Raw genomic sequence first — 18,678 nt, forward strand, 5'->3', positions numbered from 1 at the left:
ACAATTCTTGCAGTAATCTCTTCAGAAGTCCCCCAGTTGTAGTACTCTTACCACATGAAGAATAGCACTGCCACAAATTTCTTAATGGTATCATGCACATTTTCTCCAACCCTCATGTTGTTTAACTCTTGCTTTCGTCAATACGGAAAAGAAGAAGATACCACAAAAGCAGCAGTTTACTCAAGAGACAAAGGTAAAATGAAAGGGTACAGAGTCTGTCAGCTGAAGTTCTATTAACACAGAATATTTTTATTACATAAATGAATTATGGAAGTTTTCAGCCTATGGAAATTAGCATCATTAGTTACCAACTCCTAAAAAACTAAACTAACGAGTTTTATTTCATTAGGAACTTTGCAATTTAGCTTACACAATTAATTTAAAATCAGATAAGGGCTGAAGATTAGAGAGGACTATAAAAATTACAGTATTAGTTACATATATCTATATTTAATTTTATGTCCTGTTTTCAAACTTGCTCTCAACACACAAACTTCCAAGAAAGAATGGTTCAGAGTTACTGCAAACATATTTGGTGTCTCTCAGCCTTCCATTATATAACAGAAAAATGTATGCATGATTTATTGTTACTTCTGAATTTTTCTTTCTTCATATGTAAAAGACACATCATTATTCAAAGCATAATTTGAAGAAATTACCGCTGAAACAGAGAATCCCAAAGGCTAAATCTTTCAGAATACGGGTATTACAGAATGCAGAGCAATAAAAAAGCACCACCTGGAGGTCACCAGGATACACGACACAGAACACGCTGACAAGAAGCACCCACTTATGACAGAATGTATCTTAAGCTACCATATAGACGATAATCATCTCTCCACTCTTCACTTCCGTTTTTTCCCTCTTACCCCATTCTCCTCCCCTCACACCCTCCAGGCTGCTAATGTTCAACTTCACAAAAAACGTTATTCAGCAAAATTAATTACTTTAAGCACGTTACAATGAACACTAAAGGTACACTCTGAAGCAAAACTTTTCTGTTTCTACAATCTAAATTTTTCTCCTGTATTTTGCATTCCAGAGCAAAATAGTTACTAGAGAAAAACAGTTAGAATCTTCTTACTATCTATATATCACATGCAGAAATATAATTTCAATAACATCCCTAGCATGAGTTAAAGTTTTCAGTTGTGATTAAGCAGTAACTTGGTACACATTGTTTAAAGAATGTATTTTCTTTAAAAAGGACTGAGCATTCCTCTGAAATCGTAGTTATTTCAAGTCATTATATCATTTAGACCTCAAGCCATTTGAATACTTAGGCCACAAGGGCTAGAAGTGTAATTATATTCTTCATTTAAAACAAAACCCAAAACAACACTTGTGTGCAGTACAAAACTTGCAGCTCCTGAATTATCCTAAGAAAAGTTTAATAAGCACTCAGTAGAAAAAATAGAACTATATGAAATTTTACTATTAGTTTAATTAGAGCTGTAATTTCAGGCAATATTTGAAACAAGCACTGTTCACAACAACCAAAATGGAAAACTGAAAGTGTGCTCACCTTTGGAGGCTTCAGACTTTTCCTCTTCTGTTTTTTAGACCGCAATAACCGTTCCCTTTCCTAGAAGGAAAGAGAACATTTTGGTATGGGTTTCTTTTAAAATATGTATTTAGATATGTCTAGCACAAAGAAATATCATTCAAATTTTCTTAATGCCTATGGTAAAGCTAACTCAAAGACAACGTCTATGTTTATTGAATAATGCCACATTGGTATAACATGACACTACACTGCAGCTTTATCCCTTTAGCAAACAAACCTTCAGCCATATACTTTATGCACTTGATGGGAAGTTGGCAAGAAAAGGCTTTGTTAAATACTGGGCACAGATTTCTGACAGTTCTTTTGACTCTTTTACCAAGGAGCTCACTATGGAAACAGAATTCACATTCTCACTCCAATGTTCAACCATCCTGAAGAAGCAGGTCAGTAGCCAAAAATGAGTCCAGCCTTAGTAATTACAAGTCATTCCATCAGGCATACGTTGATATACAACCATGCATATGCAGATACAGATACATGACTTATCCTTGCAGGGCAAAAGTCTGAAATCCAAAGGCATTCTCACTTAGTCTGTGTCGACTCAGTCAGTATCTTTTTTCTACTGTGATCTTGGAACAAGATCATAATTAACTACATCATAATATGAGGAGGTTATGACTGGGAAAATGCAGGGTTTGTGAACGTTCAACCCCAAGAACACTGCCTTGAATTTCAAAGGAGAAGAGGAGAAAGAGAAGGTAAAAAATGCAAAGGAGAGGACAAGCCAAAAAACAACACAGGAAGCAGGTGTTCTGTCTCCTTGCCTTTTTTTTCCCTTTCTTTCTGATTCTTTCCTTAGCTCTGCATCTTTATTTGCAACACCTTTGTTTTTAAAAGAATGATAGCAGTTCCAAGTGCTTCTCTAGCAGTTATTGCTCACTGCACAGTATTATTCTGTTCAGAGTTCTTTGCTTTATATTCAGCTCAGAAACTGGACAAATAGGAAGCTCCCAGTGGAAATCACAATAAAAATATTCATCTTTATCAGCACATTGTTCCAGCAACAAAGTTTTGGAGAATATTAAATAATTCAGAAAAGCACAAAAAATTATATAGCACATTTAATACATGTGGCTTTCAGAATAAGGAAAAGTAATGACTGCCAAGGTAGAATGGAGCAGGTGTTTCAAGCTGTAGAATAATATATTAAGCTCAAGCTGAAAACACCAAGTTGAATTTTAGACAGTGTTGAAAAATAATGCTCCCTCCTCGGGTACCTGGTTAAGGCACAGTCCCTGACTTAACCTGTGTCTGCTGCATCTGAAGCAGGTGTCCAAACAGTTGGAGAAACTGGCTAGTCTTCTCCCTCTGTCTTTCCTTTCCTTTCCTCTCTCTTCAGTGCAGAATGAGCAAACACTTTGAAACTGAAACCCCACTCCTTCCTGTTTCTAATCTTGTTTGTAAGAAGACTGCTTAATTTACCGTCTTAATAGTACATCAAGATACTAGAACAATAATGCCAATTAAAAAACACCATTTGCTGAATCACTAGCATCTCTTGCAATCATATGAGTTTATCTTGACAGCTTTCCTTTTAAGAACTGACCAGAAAACCACTGTTATGGGAGAACTCAAGTTTATATGGCTTCAACAGCATCAAAGATACCCTACAAACTACAATACTAATCAATTCAGGCAACTCCATTGCCTAAGACTATCATTCTTATTTCTCTGTAACATATTGGTCTCAGCTGGAGGTAAGCTGATGACTTTTGTATTAATCAGGTATGTGACATGTGGGTCATTCTTGATAATTATGATACATTTCTATTCTGTAGAGGTGCGGTTTGAGCCAGAAAAGATAGCTGAAAAGGACAACGGAAGTGCAGAGTTCCACTGCACTCATATCGAAGGCAAAGCACCAATTAATTTGTACTACCAACCAAAGCTGTATCCTAGTTAACAATTTAACTTATTTCTGACAGTGAAAAAGTATCTGTAAATAGGAAACAAAGCAAAAATGAAACCATATTTTAAAATATTTATTTATTTTACTTTCACACTAAACACAAGTAAATACTAGTTGACCAAAGTCAGGATACAATATAGTTCCTCAGATTACTGGCTGAGACAGTAAAAAGAGAGTCCTTTCATACCCATTTTACACTGAAATAGAAGTGAGGTTATATCTGCCATATACTGAGAATTTAATATCATGTCATAGTCCCTGCCTGAACAGTTGTCTTTGGAAGGTAAAGCAGCATTGCTCGTGAATCAGACCCTACATCATAGTGTCTGAGTAACATCCTACTGCTTGTAACACTGTGACACTGGAAAATGCATGCAGACATCAATCTTTGGCACTGATTACAGAGAGAAATCCTGGGTCAAAATCTCAGAGGAACTGCCAAGAAAAGAGACAATGTTCCAGACAGAGCAACAACACATCTTGTTATTTTATGGTTTTGGATCTTCTATTTTTATTTTCAGCATTGTAGCCAATTGTTGAATTTTGTATTTAGACAAAATGGTCTTAAATTTGTTTTATCATTTTGTAGCAGTCAGTAGTGCCATTTGAGATCTTCTAGAATAGTCTGCCTGAGTTCCAGATGCTGCTCCAGAAGCGTAGGGGTCTCTCAGAGATTATACATCATTTCTGCCAGCACCAGAAGAGTGTACTATACGTTGCACTAAATAGCACCAGACAATTCTAACACAACTGAAAAGAGTCCTGATCAAACAGTGCAAACATCTGTGAGCATCATCTTACATGGTCTTCACAGTCAGAGGGTAGCAGCTGTGCAATTCTGGTCTTATACTATGCTGCTACCTTTGTTTGGATGAACCACGCATATTTCTCTCCATTTGTTATAAAGACAGCTAGTGCGGCCAGGCTTAGTGAGTTGAAATGTATGCCATCCTGCATGTTCCTTTCTTTTAGGAGAACTTCTAAATTAGGGGAGTGGTTGGGTTTGCACCAGGGTCTACACCCAACACGTTTCAGTCATTAAGTTTTGAAAGATGTCCTTTCCTCCAAGTTCCTCAATTGTTGACAGCCAATTTTGTAAGTAAGGTGGATGGACTGATGTGCTTCTTTTCACAAGCAGCTCATAATAGGTAAACATTTTATAATACAGAGATTCATACACATTCCAAAGAAATTTGTTCACTACCTGAAGAAATAACAAGAACCCTTTGATGCTAAAGAACTATTTCTGTATGACTACAACAACTGGAGTTAGAATATTGCTCTCAGATCCTTTAGCTTGCCTATAGATGTGTGTGCATGCATGTGTGTATACCAGTCATAATCATTACCACTGTGAGATCATCAATAACATGCTGCTGTTCTTTGACTTGCAGTCTAAGGAATTCAATTTCTTGTTCGTCCCGTGTGCTGCTAAGATCATTCAAAGATGTGTGCCTCTTCAGTGCTGGCTGTGCAGATAACTTTTCTTTCTACAAAAATTAAAATAAAATTGAAAAAAAAAAATTAAACATAAAGAACATTTTAAAGTGTCTTGCTGGAACAGGAGGAAAATTCTCATGTGTGTTGTAGTAATCAAGAATTCTTTGGACTTATCAGTGCATACTCCACTAAAACATAAGGCCTCTTTCCACAAAAAAAATATTACACATTCTGTATGCCCAGTGTTAATATCTCACATAAAGTATTTTAAAACAGAATCAAAGAACATAGTCTGGGATAAAATTAGCAAACAAGTGAACTCAGTGATCTAACATAGTGTAGCCTTTGGCACATGCACTCAAATTCAATTCTGACTTCTAATTACAAAAGCAGCATTTATTAAAGCTGATTTTTAGTCATACACTTTTATAGCCTCCAAACACATTTTATCTATCTGTGATCCCTTCCCTTAATCAGGGTGAATTGATACAACACAAAGCACATGCCACTCTGAATTTAGAGTATGAATATTCAGTTGCATTGGCTGAATTTAAGACTGAAATGACTGTATTAGAGTAAAAACCTCACAAACACTTCCACCTCAAAAGTAGCTGTGTGCAATGTGTTCTTAGAACATGATGTCAGAGATGATTACTTACCAATTCTACATTTTCCCTTGACAGATTTTTTATTTTCTCCTCCATTCTCTGGATACATTGCAACATATCATCATTTTTTTTGCTCATTCTCTTATTTTTTTCTACCAAAGGCTTCAGCTGACTTTCTGTCTCCCGAGAACGTTTCAGCTGCAAATGGCAGAGGAACAAAGTTAGCTGTGCTTTAGTTTATACATGTAGGAAAGAAGAAATATGTGTGTTTTCACTTGCCTTCTTCCTTCATTCAGAAAGTTTAGTTCTTTTGTTAAGTGGCATCTGATACAGACTACTGCTGAACTAAGAACTACAGGAGTCCAAACAAATAAGAAATAGCATTTTTGTACAGTCTACAAAAACACTAGATCTGGTCACTGGATTTTGCTCTTGGAAAACACTTATGATGATCCATAAAAATGATTTCTTGATAAACTAATCTTGTATATAAGCTTCTTGTGAGCAAGTAGGTCTCTAGGGCAGCAGAGACTGTCCCTTAGTAGGAGTAAACTCTTCTTACCCTACTTTAAAAACCCTATACCTAATGTGTAATTAGAGCAATAAGAAAGTCAGCCAGAGGGCATAGATTCAATCTCAGCATTCTGCTGACATTTTCAAGCTGCTCGATTTTGTTCCTGTGGTTTTATGATGTTAAACATTATGTGAAGCAAATTACTGCCCTTTCTTGCATTTGTGCGTATGCAATATTTCACTCTTTTTACTTCATTAATCCTTGAGCTGTTTTGTAAAAAATCTATTTTTTTCCAAACAAAAGATTTTTTAATTTACTGAGTTTTAACTGGAAATGAGAAGAAGATAATCCTTCTCCTGAGGTAATTTCACTGAGTATTTGGTTTTCTGTTTAATTCTCAGGAGGAAATTATTCTTCACAGTGCTTAATCATATGAACTTACTGATATTACTGGTTATATGTAATATTGTCTCACAATATGACAAAACCTTCTCCATATCTTTTCCAAAATATATTTCTTATGCCTCTAGGTCAAGCATCAAGAAGAGCACTTGACTGAATCATACATGCTCTCAATCTAGAAGGACACCGAAGGATAGATGTTGCAGTACTTCAGTATTCTTCAAGGATGTTTTGAATGACTTATGTCCACAGAAAGGATTAGGAGGCTGAATTATCTTGTCTTTATATAATGCAATCTTGAAAACAGGCAAAATGTTCTTGAGAGTACAGAGCAGAGAAAAGCAACTGTAGCAGTAAAAGTGGGGAAAAGAAACCCAAACCAACACTCAGCACCTAGGCAAAGTAGGAAAAATGGCAAACTGTACCCAGGCTAAAATGCATGGTCTTCTTACCCCAAGAAACTTAAATTGTTAATGAGGAATCAATTTGTCATATGAAAGGGCAATTTAGACTATACAGCTATTTAAAGAGGAAAAGTTTAAAGAAAAAGACATGATTGTGTTCTCAATTCATCCAGTTTTAGTCTAGCACTGTTCAATTGACTTCACTAATCTCGATTCAGCCAAGATGTTGGACAAGAAAATTTCAAAAATTAGCTCTTCCGATAATCATTGAGATAGAACTAAATTAAGTCCTTTTATCATAAAGCAAAGCCTTCATATCTCAACATGAAGAGCTAAGTCTGACAAAGCAAGGAGGAAGACATCAATGCTTCACTCATCTACAGGACTGACACATGGCAAGAGTGCCCTCCCCTTCTGCCCTCACCATACATAAGAGCATTATTTTAGAATCACAGGTTATTTTTGTTGATTTGTTGTTATGTTGATTTTAGAATCTACATAGGTTGCATGAGGGAAAATTTCCATCTAATTTCCATTCTGCCACTAGAAACAGGGCATTATAAGAGGACATGTGTAAAATTCTTATTGTTAAAACTCACCTCCCATTGCAGTCAATGGGAGTTTTACCATTAACCTCAGTACAAGCAATTAAGTAGCAATGCAGGCTAATAAAATTCATTCTTAAAATTCTTGTCACATCCTTTCTTTTGTAAGTTACTATCACTCTCCTAGGATAATTTCACCTACTTAAGAGACTTCCCTTGAGAAATGGAAGATTTTTCATCTCCAGCACAAGAAAGCTTTTTTAACTCCTAGCTAGCATAAGCATGTCTCAAAAACAATGTCAAATTCCAAAAAGATTAATACAGTAACTTAACTGCATAGATTATGCATGTTTTATACAACATCATTACACAGTGCCACAGGCAAGCTACTAGTCAATTTGATTATGATGACCCCAAAATAAATTTATAAAGTTTTCTTTTTCTGGAACAAGAGAGATTCCATCCGTGTCTTTTATGGTCACAGAGTGAATTTCTATAGACATCTCTGTTAGATACAACTGATTGAGGCCAACCAGGACTAATTTGTAAATTATTTGTAACACTGACTTTCCAACATTAAATCTTTTACCATAAAGATGCCCTCCCAGTCACCATCTGTGTTATTACTAATTAATTTACCAGTTCATTTCTTTCATCTGCTAAGAGAGTATTTCTGTCTTCCAGCTTCCTTATTACAGCATTCAGTTCAGCAATTTTTAACTGAAATCTCCGCACATCTCGTTCATCCAAATGCTGCTCCTTTACATCAAAAACATATAGATATATAAAATTACCTTTTAAAAAATATTTTACTATCCATAAATTTAATATTATGGTTTAGCAAGTGGATTGTGTAAATTTAAAATAGACTCTTTACATCAATGTCTGGAAAACTTATTTTAATTAACTGAAACACTGAACAATAACATCCTGTGGAAATGCCGCATGATAGATATGAATATATGAAAAGTGTCTACTTGTGAAATGTATGTAAAGGTTTAACAATTTTAAAAAAGCTAGATAAATAATATTTCACCTATTACTGGTTACTTCTCACCAGATTTCTTACTAACAGCTAAAAGTAAAAAAATTTAGTGCATAGGACACAGCTTAAAATCACATGGCACAGTTTTTGAAAAATATAGTATCTATTTGTCTTTGGTTAAAATCATTCCTGAAGTTATAAAATAAATAGCTAAGAAAATAATGGGGTTCACAGCTAAAGTTCACAATGTAAATTCTAAAAGTTCTATATCCACACATTTTTCAACATTCTTTGAAATTCAAGAGATCCAAGCAGTTTCTAAATCACCAGCAAAACAGCACAGCGCAGCGCAGGGCCATTTACCATGAATTAGCACTTCTAGTATTTTAAAAGTAACCACAAAACCAATGTGAACACCCAGGCAGCAATTATCCTGTGTTGAACATTTGAAGAAAACACAGTTTTCTTACCGGGCTTCCCATCAGTTCGGTGATATCCCCCACTCCCGCAGGAAGCTCTCTCTTAGGACTGCTGTGGTATCGTTCTGCCTCCTTCACCTGGACAAGCTGTTCATCCAAAGCCTCCTTCTGAAGGAGCAGTTTCTGTGTATGGCCTGCCTGGACACCAAGGTCTTTCTCCAGAGCCAGAATGACTCTGTCTTTGCCTTTTATCTCATCCATCTGGAAAGAAATAAGGCAAGAAGGAAGTTTCTGTAACATCTCCAAGTGTTCACTGCATGCATATCCACAAACTTGCAAAAGCAAAGTTCTGTTTCTCTCAGAATTACACCAGCAGCCAAACTGTGCTTGCTAAAAAGAAGATATATTTCCTCTGAAGCTTTCTCCCCTCCCCTTAAAAAAGTTTCAGCCTGCACTTGATCGTGAGTTTGCTCTGTGCAGTCTCAACTCAAAAGACAAACAAAAATAGATACAAATATACACTGAAACAGAATACATAGCCACTGAAATCATGCGCTTCATCTGAGGATACACACTTCTATAAGCAGAAGAAAAATCTCCCTTCACTACGCTTCAGAGAAGAAACACAGGGCTAGTACAAGGTAAGACAAACACACCCTTTAAAACTCACCTGGGTTTTGTTTTAAGCTTGAGCCATACACATTTCCCCATGTTGACTCCCTCTTTATTAGTGAAAATCACACGTGGTGAATCTTTTCACAGACATTTAAAAATTAGTAGCATATACATGCACACACATTTACACTTAAAATCTTAAGCATACCTATGTATTTTATGTGCCCTCGCTACAAGATTCAAATGAGGACTAGTCTTTGTGTAGAAGGAAAAAAAGCAAATGCACACAGGGCATTAGAATAAAGGGTAGGAAGAAATAGTTCTTAAACACCATCTATGGTTACTGAACTGTGTTGTTCATACATCTCAATACCAAATAAAGCATACTGCTAGCAGTCTTCTATTGCAGCTCTCACAGGATTTGTCCCTTGCAGCATCAGTGTTAAATTCACTTTGGTACTATTCCAAATACTAGAGGAAGTGACAATCTGCAGCAGTTACTATAGAAACAGATTTCTTAACAAGAATGTTAACCATTAACAATATATTTATTGGAATTGTGCTGTATCTCCTTCAGTTTACTAAATTGTTTCCTTGGCCAACATAAACCCATGGAATTTTGAAATAAGAATGCTATAGTCTTATCTGAAAAAATAAAATAAAATCATGCACTTGTTAAATTATATATTTGTTGTTTATTATAGCCCTCCATCCACAGAAGTCCTTTATGTCAAGTTACACCAAAAAAAAAGAAAAAAAAAGGAAATGTGAGAAGTAATTTATAGTTTAAGTCTGAGTGATGTACAGGATTAACACAATCACAGTACACGATCAGATACAATTTGCTTCTTCAGCATTCTTGCCTTACTCCCTTCACAGTATACAAAGCATGTGAAATCAGTTTGTGTACGGAACCTGAGTGGCAGGAGATGGCCTGGCTGAATCAAGTCAAGTCATGATTGAAGATAAAAAGGTCAGATTTGAAGTGAATAAGCTGGTCTACACTACTTCTAAGTTCAAACTGGAACTGATGGACATTGGTTCTGATGGAGATTTCTTTCCTGATTTGGGAAGGTCGCTGGGTCTGAATTCCTTATCCAGTGAATAGGTATAATACTTCCCAGTACGTCAATTCAGATTTGTGAGACTTTCAAGTATGCCAAAAAGGACTTGCAGGAAAAGAATGCAGGTTTTATTAATGGAAGAATTTGCAACATGCAGGGTTTCAGAGGGACTGTGCAGTGAACAGCAATGACAAAAATTAAGCAGCTGCCTCATTCACTGAATGCTATCTGTCATGCACACTGATCTATCAGGGAGCCCTTGGAAGGAAAAAAATGTCATGTAACTAAATACTGTGGACAGTTTCGCTTTCAATTACACAGGTGTTCACAGTGAACATCTATGTAACCGAGATAGGAATTTGTCCATGCAAGGCATATATTTAACAAGGAAGACCCAAGGTTACATAGGCAGCCTTGATTTTAGTTACCCAATTAGTAGCACGTTTCATACTCTCCTCATATTCTCACAGCTTAAATGGTAAATGGAACGACATAGGTGTTTAAATTGGAAGAAAAAAGACAGCAACAATCTCAGTACGGACTGCTACTTGCTAAACCTCAGCAGATCGTTTGGAACAGATGGAACCAGTGAAATCACACCCATGTCACCCTTCACACACATTTCCATAGATCAAAGCACACAAGCTCACACACAGTAGAAAGAAATGCCATGAAGGAGAATGGCTTTGGGGTGGTGGTTAGGGGAAGGCAGGGAAGAAGGCAGAATTCCCCTCTCCCCTTCCTACTACTGTTTTTTTCTACCATAAAGTCTACATGTGGTGAAAATTTCAGAATAAAGAAATACCCCATGTCTCAGTCAAATAGAAAAACCTTTGAGACACTGATAATAATAGCAATATAATAGCAATGTATATTTTAAGTTACAGGTAGGCACTGGAGAATCTCTTACTCATGTAAACATATGCACAAGCGCACACACAAATACACAGAGCATTGCAATAGTGCTTATTTTTTTATAAGCAGTAACTAGCAGAAAGAAGAATTTCTAAGCAACTAACTTATTACAAACTGATAAAGATGAATAGAACTGCAGCAGTAACACCTCTACCTTAAACTCTATTTCAGAAGCCTGGGGTACAATACAATTCTCCTTTCCTCAAGGGGCCAGTTACACCTTTCATTTCTCCAATGTAACTGCATCAACCCAGTCAATGCCTCAGTTTTCTTAAATCTACCCCAGTGCCTGACCCAAAGATTTACCCTCTTTCCTCAGACTTGCACACTACAGAGCAAACTTGTTCATCTTTCCTGTCTGCTTTCTTAAGAGTACAAATTACTCCAGAGAGGGAAAAAAAGGAAGAGAAATATTTTACAGGGATGCAACATCCCTAGGTTCCACATGGGAGCGATGGCAGGTCAAGAGGCAGGCAGGCCAAGAAAGAGGAGGTACGAGGCTAGGAAAAGGAGAGATATGGTTTAGGTTTCAACTGAACACAAGCAGACAGTTAGAGAAGAAAGGTCAACCACTCCCAAAATACTTTAGTTTAGCTTAGTCTTATGCATTCTAAGAGTTGTAAAAGCTCACACAAAGTCTCCATGCCAGTTCTGTACCACTGGAGAACTACTCTTTTCTCAAATTCTTGCCACATTTGGTTACACATAGAAAAAAAAGTTGGCAGCATAAATTAAAAACAGCGCTATGTAATTAGACCATGTATTATGGTTTTTATTTTAGTGGGGAGAGGAGTATCTTCCATTAGATAAATGAAGATCAAAATGGATTAATCTGCGTTCCCTGCTGCTTGCTATCTTGATCAAATACATCTTGTAGAAGCAACACTGTCATAGCCAAGGTAGTTTAGGAATCCACATGGCCTAAAAGAGAAGGAATATTTTTTATTACACCAAGTGACAGAGTTGGGAAGAAACAAGCTTTCAGGTACAGAAGCCCTTCAGGAGATTAAAAAGCTGTGCGCTTAAAAGCTTGTCAACGTTTCCACCTCTGTAAGTTTGCTTTTCCCATAAACGTTTCACTCTCTCTCTCTCTCCCCCCATATATATATGATATGTATATGTATATGTATACGTACATACACACAGTGTACATATACAGGTATATATACACATACATATACACACTCACATTTTGAGATATTTTCCAATTGTCATTTATGACTACTGCAGACAAGCTGAACGTCATTGGCTTTTATGATATTAAGTGAAATAACAATTAGTGCATCCCTCACGACCTCTCAAGTTTAAAGGTTTAACCCTGTATTCTATTACAACATTTGTTCACCAGACAGCATCCAGAATTTGTTACTTTACCATGCATAGCATTTCTTTCTTTTTCATGCTTTTTAATGTCTGTTTTACATCACTAGGGAACCATCCCCAAACTCCTCATCACTTACATACATAAAATATTCATCATTTTTAATTCTGTTCTCTCCCACATGTAATTTGATTACATCTAAAGACTCTTTTTGCCTATCAGCTATAAAATCCATACATGCAGGTAGACTTTTACCTGAGTTCTTGTACCATGCCTTAGTCATTGCAACATTCTCCTTTCTGACCTTAAATGCAGTCCTGCCTGCTCACTAGCCAATGTGAATGCTGTTGTTATTGATGCTCTTTTCACAAAACTCTCATCTCTGGATTCTCTAAGCTGTCTTTCTTTTCACTACATTAAACAACAACAACAATCACTCTCACTGTCAAAGATGTTCACAGCCTACCTGGAGTCCATTCATGCCCTATCTAATATTAAGGTGCGATGTCCCCTCCCCAATATTAGCTTGTCATATATGCAGTCATGTATTTTCATATTTTCTCCCATGCCACGCTGTTCCTACTTGAAGGGACACCTCACAAATATCCATTTAGTTACTTGACTGACCTTCCTCAAATTCCTCTTGTATCTCTCCTTTTCCATGACACTTCTAAAATACAAAAGGAAACAATGAAAAAAACTGCAAACACTTAACAGAAATTACGCTGCTGAGATCACAATCTCTTGTCTGGTCATCAAACAGGATACCTAAACTAACAAATCCCTGAGAACCCAAGACATAGGAAGCACATTATAGAAATGCAGGAATTTCTCCACTGGAAGTGATGCAGGTATGTCAAGGCCAGCACTGAGCTGAAGCTAATAAACCTGAATGGATCAGTTCTCACCTGATGATCCATGACCAGATGCTGAGCAAGTAGATGCCTTTCCACTGTGCTCCTCGACCCATCATGGTCCAGGGAGCATGGTGCAGGACCTGCCACACCAGGCGCCTGTAAAAGGTTTCTGCACCCGTGGCACAATGGAGCTGGGACAAGCAACACGTGGCAACTGAAAGCTGACTGCACTAGCCTCCTACCACTGCTTTTGTGTATTCCTCCCTGTACTCCTATTCATTTGAGACCTCTCACTAAGATACAAAGGGTAGAGACCATCTTTTCTTCCAACGTATTTAGCACAATCAGATCCCAACCCATGCATTGGGTTCACAGGTATTATATTAAATCAAATACATTATCCCAGAAATTACTTCCAACTGGCTGCTTTGGTTTCAAATTTGTTCTCAGTTCAAAACAAATTTGCCCACTTTTTGCAGCTACACAATACAACAGGGTCATATGAACTATTTTACATTCTGTTTTGCATGGATTTTAAAGCACTTTACAATAGCCACATTTTTCTTCATGCAATTAAGAATGGTACAATTCAGTACAAAAAGTCTGTGATAGGAAGGCAGTGGAGCAACAGGAGGTTAGAACTCATTTTCAGTTACATGCTTTGAGAAGTCGTAGAAATACCCTCCAAAAGAGGACTGTAAAGAAGATATCAACCACAAGCAGCTGCAGAAGGAATTACTAAGAAATCACCTTGGATAGCATAAGTAACTCTGGAGCTCTTGGTTAAAATTACAGCTTTTTAAAGTATCATTTCTTAATGAATGGGTTTTGTGCTGTCAAATGTTAGGTGCTGAACACACCAATTACCTGCATTATATCAATGAAGAGCTACCATTTATAGCCTGTGTCAAAATTGCACAGTTTCATAAGAACAGGTATCCAACTGCCTCCTAACAGCTAAGAGAGATGAGCAGAAATAAGTGTTTTAATAATATTTATCAAACATGAATGAAAACCATGCCAGCTATTGGAAGAAGTATCCGCCTGCCAATTATCTCACAGTTCAATAGCTACAGTGAAAGAAAGTCAGAGACCTTTGGGGGAACTTTAGCCTCTCACAAAGTTGAAAGAGAAATTCCCAGGGAATTAAAAGCTAGATCTATCAAGGCAGGGACATTCTCAGTTTTCAAAGTGGAAAAAGCCAGCTGCTGCATTGCCAAGTGTAAGACCTTCCTCTTTACCCATCCTTATCAACGTTATCTCCTCTCCAACTGCAGAACAAAATTCTACAGTGCTCTTCTCCAGAAGAAATTGAATTCGTCTTTATACTAAATGCTTGACACTGAAAATAGGGATATCTTGACAGAAGGATTGCTAGTTACTAGGAAAAATCAAAAGGCGATGCAACTCAAATAAACATTTAAAGATAGAACTAAATGGAATTAATGCCTTTTACATTTATAAAGGGACACTAAGACCTAACAACAACATCCCAAGCTGAAAGCCCATCTGGAAGGAGGAATTAAAATATTCTTGTGCTCTTCATAGCATTTTCTACATCAGACATGGCCACCTATTTAAAGAAATGCTTGCTGCTTATTTAGGAACATCAGGGGAAGAGGGAGAAAAGATGTCAGCCATCCAATGTAGAAGTAAGGGTCATAGGCACAGGTAGGTGGGACTTATTCTTAATTTCATGTGTAATTTTTCTAAACCAGTAGTCAATATTTTCTTCCAATAGCTTTTCCCACATATTTTAAGTGTGTAAATCTCATAGGTAAGGCATATATTAAAAGTTTTGATAAATTACACAAGAAACACCATATGGGCAGACAATTCCAGAACTTGGGCAGACAATTCCAGAACTTACCGATAGGAGGTTTCCCACATCTTTCTCAAAAGCACCTTGCATTATTGTAGCTGACTACAACCTCTACTACTGGATCTCTCCTGATACCTACTACAAGTGTTCATTGACAGAGCTATAATGAACAGGTAGTCAAAAAGATGGAAAATGTAGGTCTAAGTAATTCAGACTTAAGGAGTTTTTTTGTCTGGGTGCCACACCATACATCATTTCTGCGGGTTTTTAATAGTGTTCCATATTTTGTAAAGATATAAAAGTCAGATTTGTGACCTACCTACCATAATAGAGTCCTTGGAAAATACTAAGAATAAACACAAAATGCTGAGCGGGCACTATAAAAACCTTTCATTAGCTCTGCTTGATTCAGGAAATAACAAGTCCCTGGTGGAATGCTGCCCTGTTAGCTCCTGAGAGGACAAGCATAAGCCTTCAGAGGATGGAAAGCAAAGTATTATTTGCAGTCCTAAAATGCTGAAGGTGGTGGAAGGGTCTTTGCAGGAGATTAGCTCAGCCTTGGAATGTAGCTGAAACACGCATCTCAAACAGATGGCAAAATCCAGAGAAGCAGCCTACAATTTGATATCAGCAGCTGCGTGCGAAATACACGCGGGTTTAAGCGGCTGGTAAGAAGCATGCTACAGCAGGCTCTACCCAACCATGCATGACTGCACACACTTGGATGATTCAAAACTCAGCTTTCCAGTCTCAAAATTCAAGATTTTGATCAGGAAACAAAACTCATGCATATGTGCCACTGCACAAGTGAAGTGAGAAAAGCCAGGCTCCATCCTTCTCAGGGCAGCAGAGGATCACAGAGTCCCCCTGCCAACGGCCAACTGCCCCTCTGCACCAGAGTTTGCAGAGACAAAAGGTCCCTGCATCACCCCCATTGCTGAATGTAACCTAAAGATACAAATTTCACTGCCTTAAAATGCAAAATTCTAGTAATGGGAATGCAGGAGAAAATGAATGTTATTAGAAAACAGTGGCCACCACTGCAAAGGATGTAATTTTGGGGTTTGGTGGAGTGTAAAACTTTTGCTCCTACTATTTTTCATCTTTTACTGAAAAATAATTGCTGAATCTCTCAGAAGGCAAAAGCTTTTTATTTAGTTATCTAAATTTTACACCTTAAAATCTGCAGATGATAACGAATTTTAACTTTATCAGCTACCCAGATGAAGAAATGGACTGGACCATCCCCAAATTTGTGGATGATACCAAATTTGGGGGAGCTGCTACAAGAGGACAGGAACACCATTCAGAGGGACATTGACATGTTGGAGACATGGGCCAAAAAAACCTCATGAAGTTCGTCTATGACAGATACAACATCCTTCCCCTGGGAGGGTTTATACTCCTGCAACAGAAAAGGCTGGAAGCCAATTGAAGTTGGCAGTTCTGCAAGGAGGAAGGGGAAAAAAAAAAAAAAAAAAGAAGAGAAAAAAGAAGGAAAAAAGGAAAAACTTTGGTGTCCTGGAGGGCAAGTTGGATATGGGTCAGTAGTAAGAGCTTGCTGCAATTGAAGTTAACTTGATACTGGGCCAAATCAGGAGGATTGCAGCCAGAAGGACAGAGAAGCGATTTAGCCTTTTATTAAGCACTTGCGAAACCGCACCAGGAGCAGTGCAGCCACTTTTGGGCTCCCCAGCACAACAAAAAGATATTGACAAACTGGCACAAGTGCCATGAACTGGAGGAAGGCCAGTAAGACCACTTGAGGCTGCAGCATATGGCATTCACAGACCGGGTGAGGGAGCTGGGCTTGCTCAGCCAGCCAAAGAGAAGACCACGGGATGCATTAAAATTGCAGATAGCCATTCAACTGGCTGAAGGGGGATACAGGGATGAACAAGGCAGACATTTCTTAGAGATGCACAGCAAAAGGACAAGGGTAACAGTCAAAGATTACAGAAAGAGGAAGAAGAAATTTCACAGTGATTAGGCATTGGGGCAGGTTGTCACAGAGACTGAGGATCTCCATCTTTGGAGATTTTCAAATTTGCCTGGAGGAGGCCCAGAGCAACCTGATCCAACTTTCAAGGCAGGCCTGCTTCAAGCAGGTCATTGGACCAGACGATCTCAAGAGGACCCTCACCATCTAAATTTTTCCACGATTGTGTGATAATCCACATATGGCATGCCAATGCTAAGTAATACCGTAAGGACTTACAGGTGGACAAACACAGTATGAGCTGTGCAAGACTCAAAAACACTAACTTGTGAAGGACTTGAATTGAAATTTGCTTTTGTCCTGAACTGGAATAATCTAATTCTTAATTCTGAAAAGATGCTACTCTCAGTCTTTCCAAAGCCTTCACTTAAATCATAAGATACAGTGTTAGACACAGACACAAAACTGAAACAATAGTATTTTAAAAAATCACTACATAAATGGTACATAAATTTACTCCATAAGAGGGTTTTTCCCTTGAACAGAAGTTTCAGTGAAATTGCCTTGATTTTTACCTTTAAAAACTGCTTAATCTATTAGCATGAACTATATTCTTCCAGGTACTACATCACATATATCTGGCAAACACCAAACAGAAGGAGGGTTCCACATTGGAAGGAGTTTTTGATTTATGCAAGTAGGTAATTTGGCCTAAGGAGACTAAGGACACTTAAATAGTGCATCTATCTTCATAGATCATGGCTGATCATGAACTTCTGAAAATCACTCCTGAAAACAATTTCTTTTATTTTGATTCTATTAACAGCAAAAGGGTTTTTTTCCTTGCAAATATGAACCTGTAGTAATGTCACATTATTCTTTAGACAATTTTTATTAGGTTATTTGAGAATACAATTGAAACAAGAAAATTTAATTCACCTGGTGTACTGTGCTCCCTCTTAAACATGGATCTGATTGTGCACCTAATAAGATCAGTGCAATCTTCTACATTGATTTTGTGGTTAAGAAAACTGGGACTATTTTACATTAAAATGAAATAAAACTTTCAATTCATTTCAATCCAAGCTGTTAAGGAATATTTAGGAAGACCACATGTGCAAAGATTTCAACAGGGTCGAATGGTATTTATTTGTAAAATAGGTGAAAGGTTTGATGTTAAAGACATTTCCAGTAGGGGGAATAATATTTACTAAAACCCTACACCTCAAACTGCAGGAAACAAGTGTCATCTGTTTATTCCAAAGTTTACATATTATGTTTATATTAACAGTGTCTGACAAAATAAACATTCCGCTTCCTTCTTACTCAAGAAATGCTATAAACAAGTAAAT

The 18,678-nt window shown here is 37.3% G+C and overlaps 1 protein-coding gene across 6 annotated transcripts in view; it reads right to left on the reverse strand.

Annotated features, from left to right (window-relative positions):
• Positions 1-18,678, reverse strand: part of JAKMIP1 (janus kinase and microtubule interacting protein 1) — a 149,975-nt gene that overhangs the window by 97,835 nt on the left and 33,462 nt on the right. For 5 of the 6 annotated variants that reach the window (XM_075709473.1, XM_075709471.1, XM_075709472.1 and 2 more), the window contains exons 4-8: positions 8,845-9,054; positions 8,029-8,148; positions 5,576-5,722; positions 4,826-4,966; positions 1,526-1,585 (exon numbers count right to left, since the gene is read on the reverse strand). In XM_075709473.1, the coding sequence (XP_075565588.1) occupies positions 1,526-1,585; positions 4,826-4,966; positions 5,576-5,722; positions 8,029-8,148; positions 8,845-9,054 (678 nt within the window). The remainder of the gene's footprint in view (positions 1-1,525; positions 1,586-4,825; positions 4,967-5,575; positions 5,723-8,028; positions 8,149-8,844; positions 9,055-18,678) is intronic. The other variant, XM_075709474.1, reaches the window with a different exon arrangement.

This window comes from Pelecanus crispus, chromosome 4 (assembly GCF_030463565.1).
Source record: "Pelecanus crispus isolate bPelCri1 chromosome 4, bPelCri1.pri, whole genome shotgun sequence".
Taxonomy (NCBI): domain Eukaryota; kingdom Metazoa; phylum Chordata; class Aves; order Pelecaniformes; family Pelecanidae; genus Pelecanus; species Pelecanus crispus.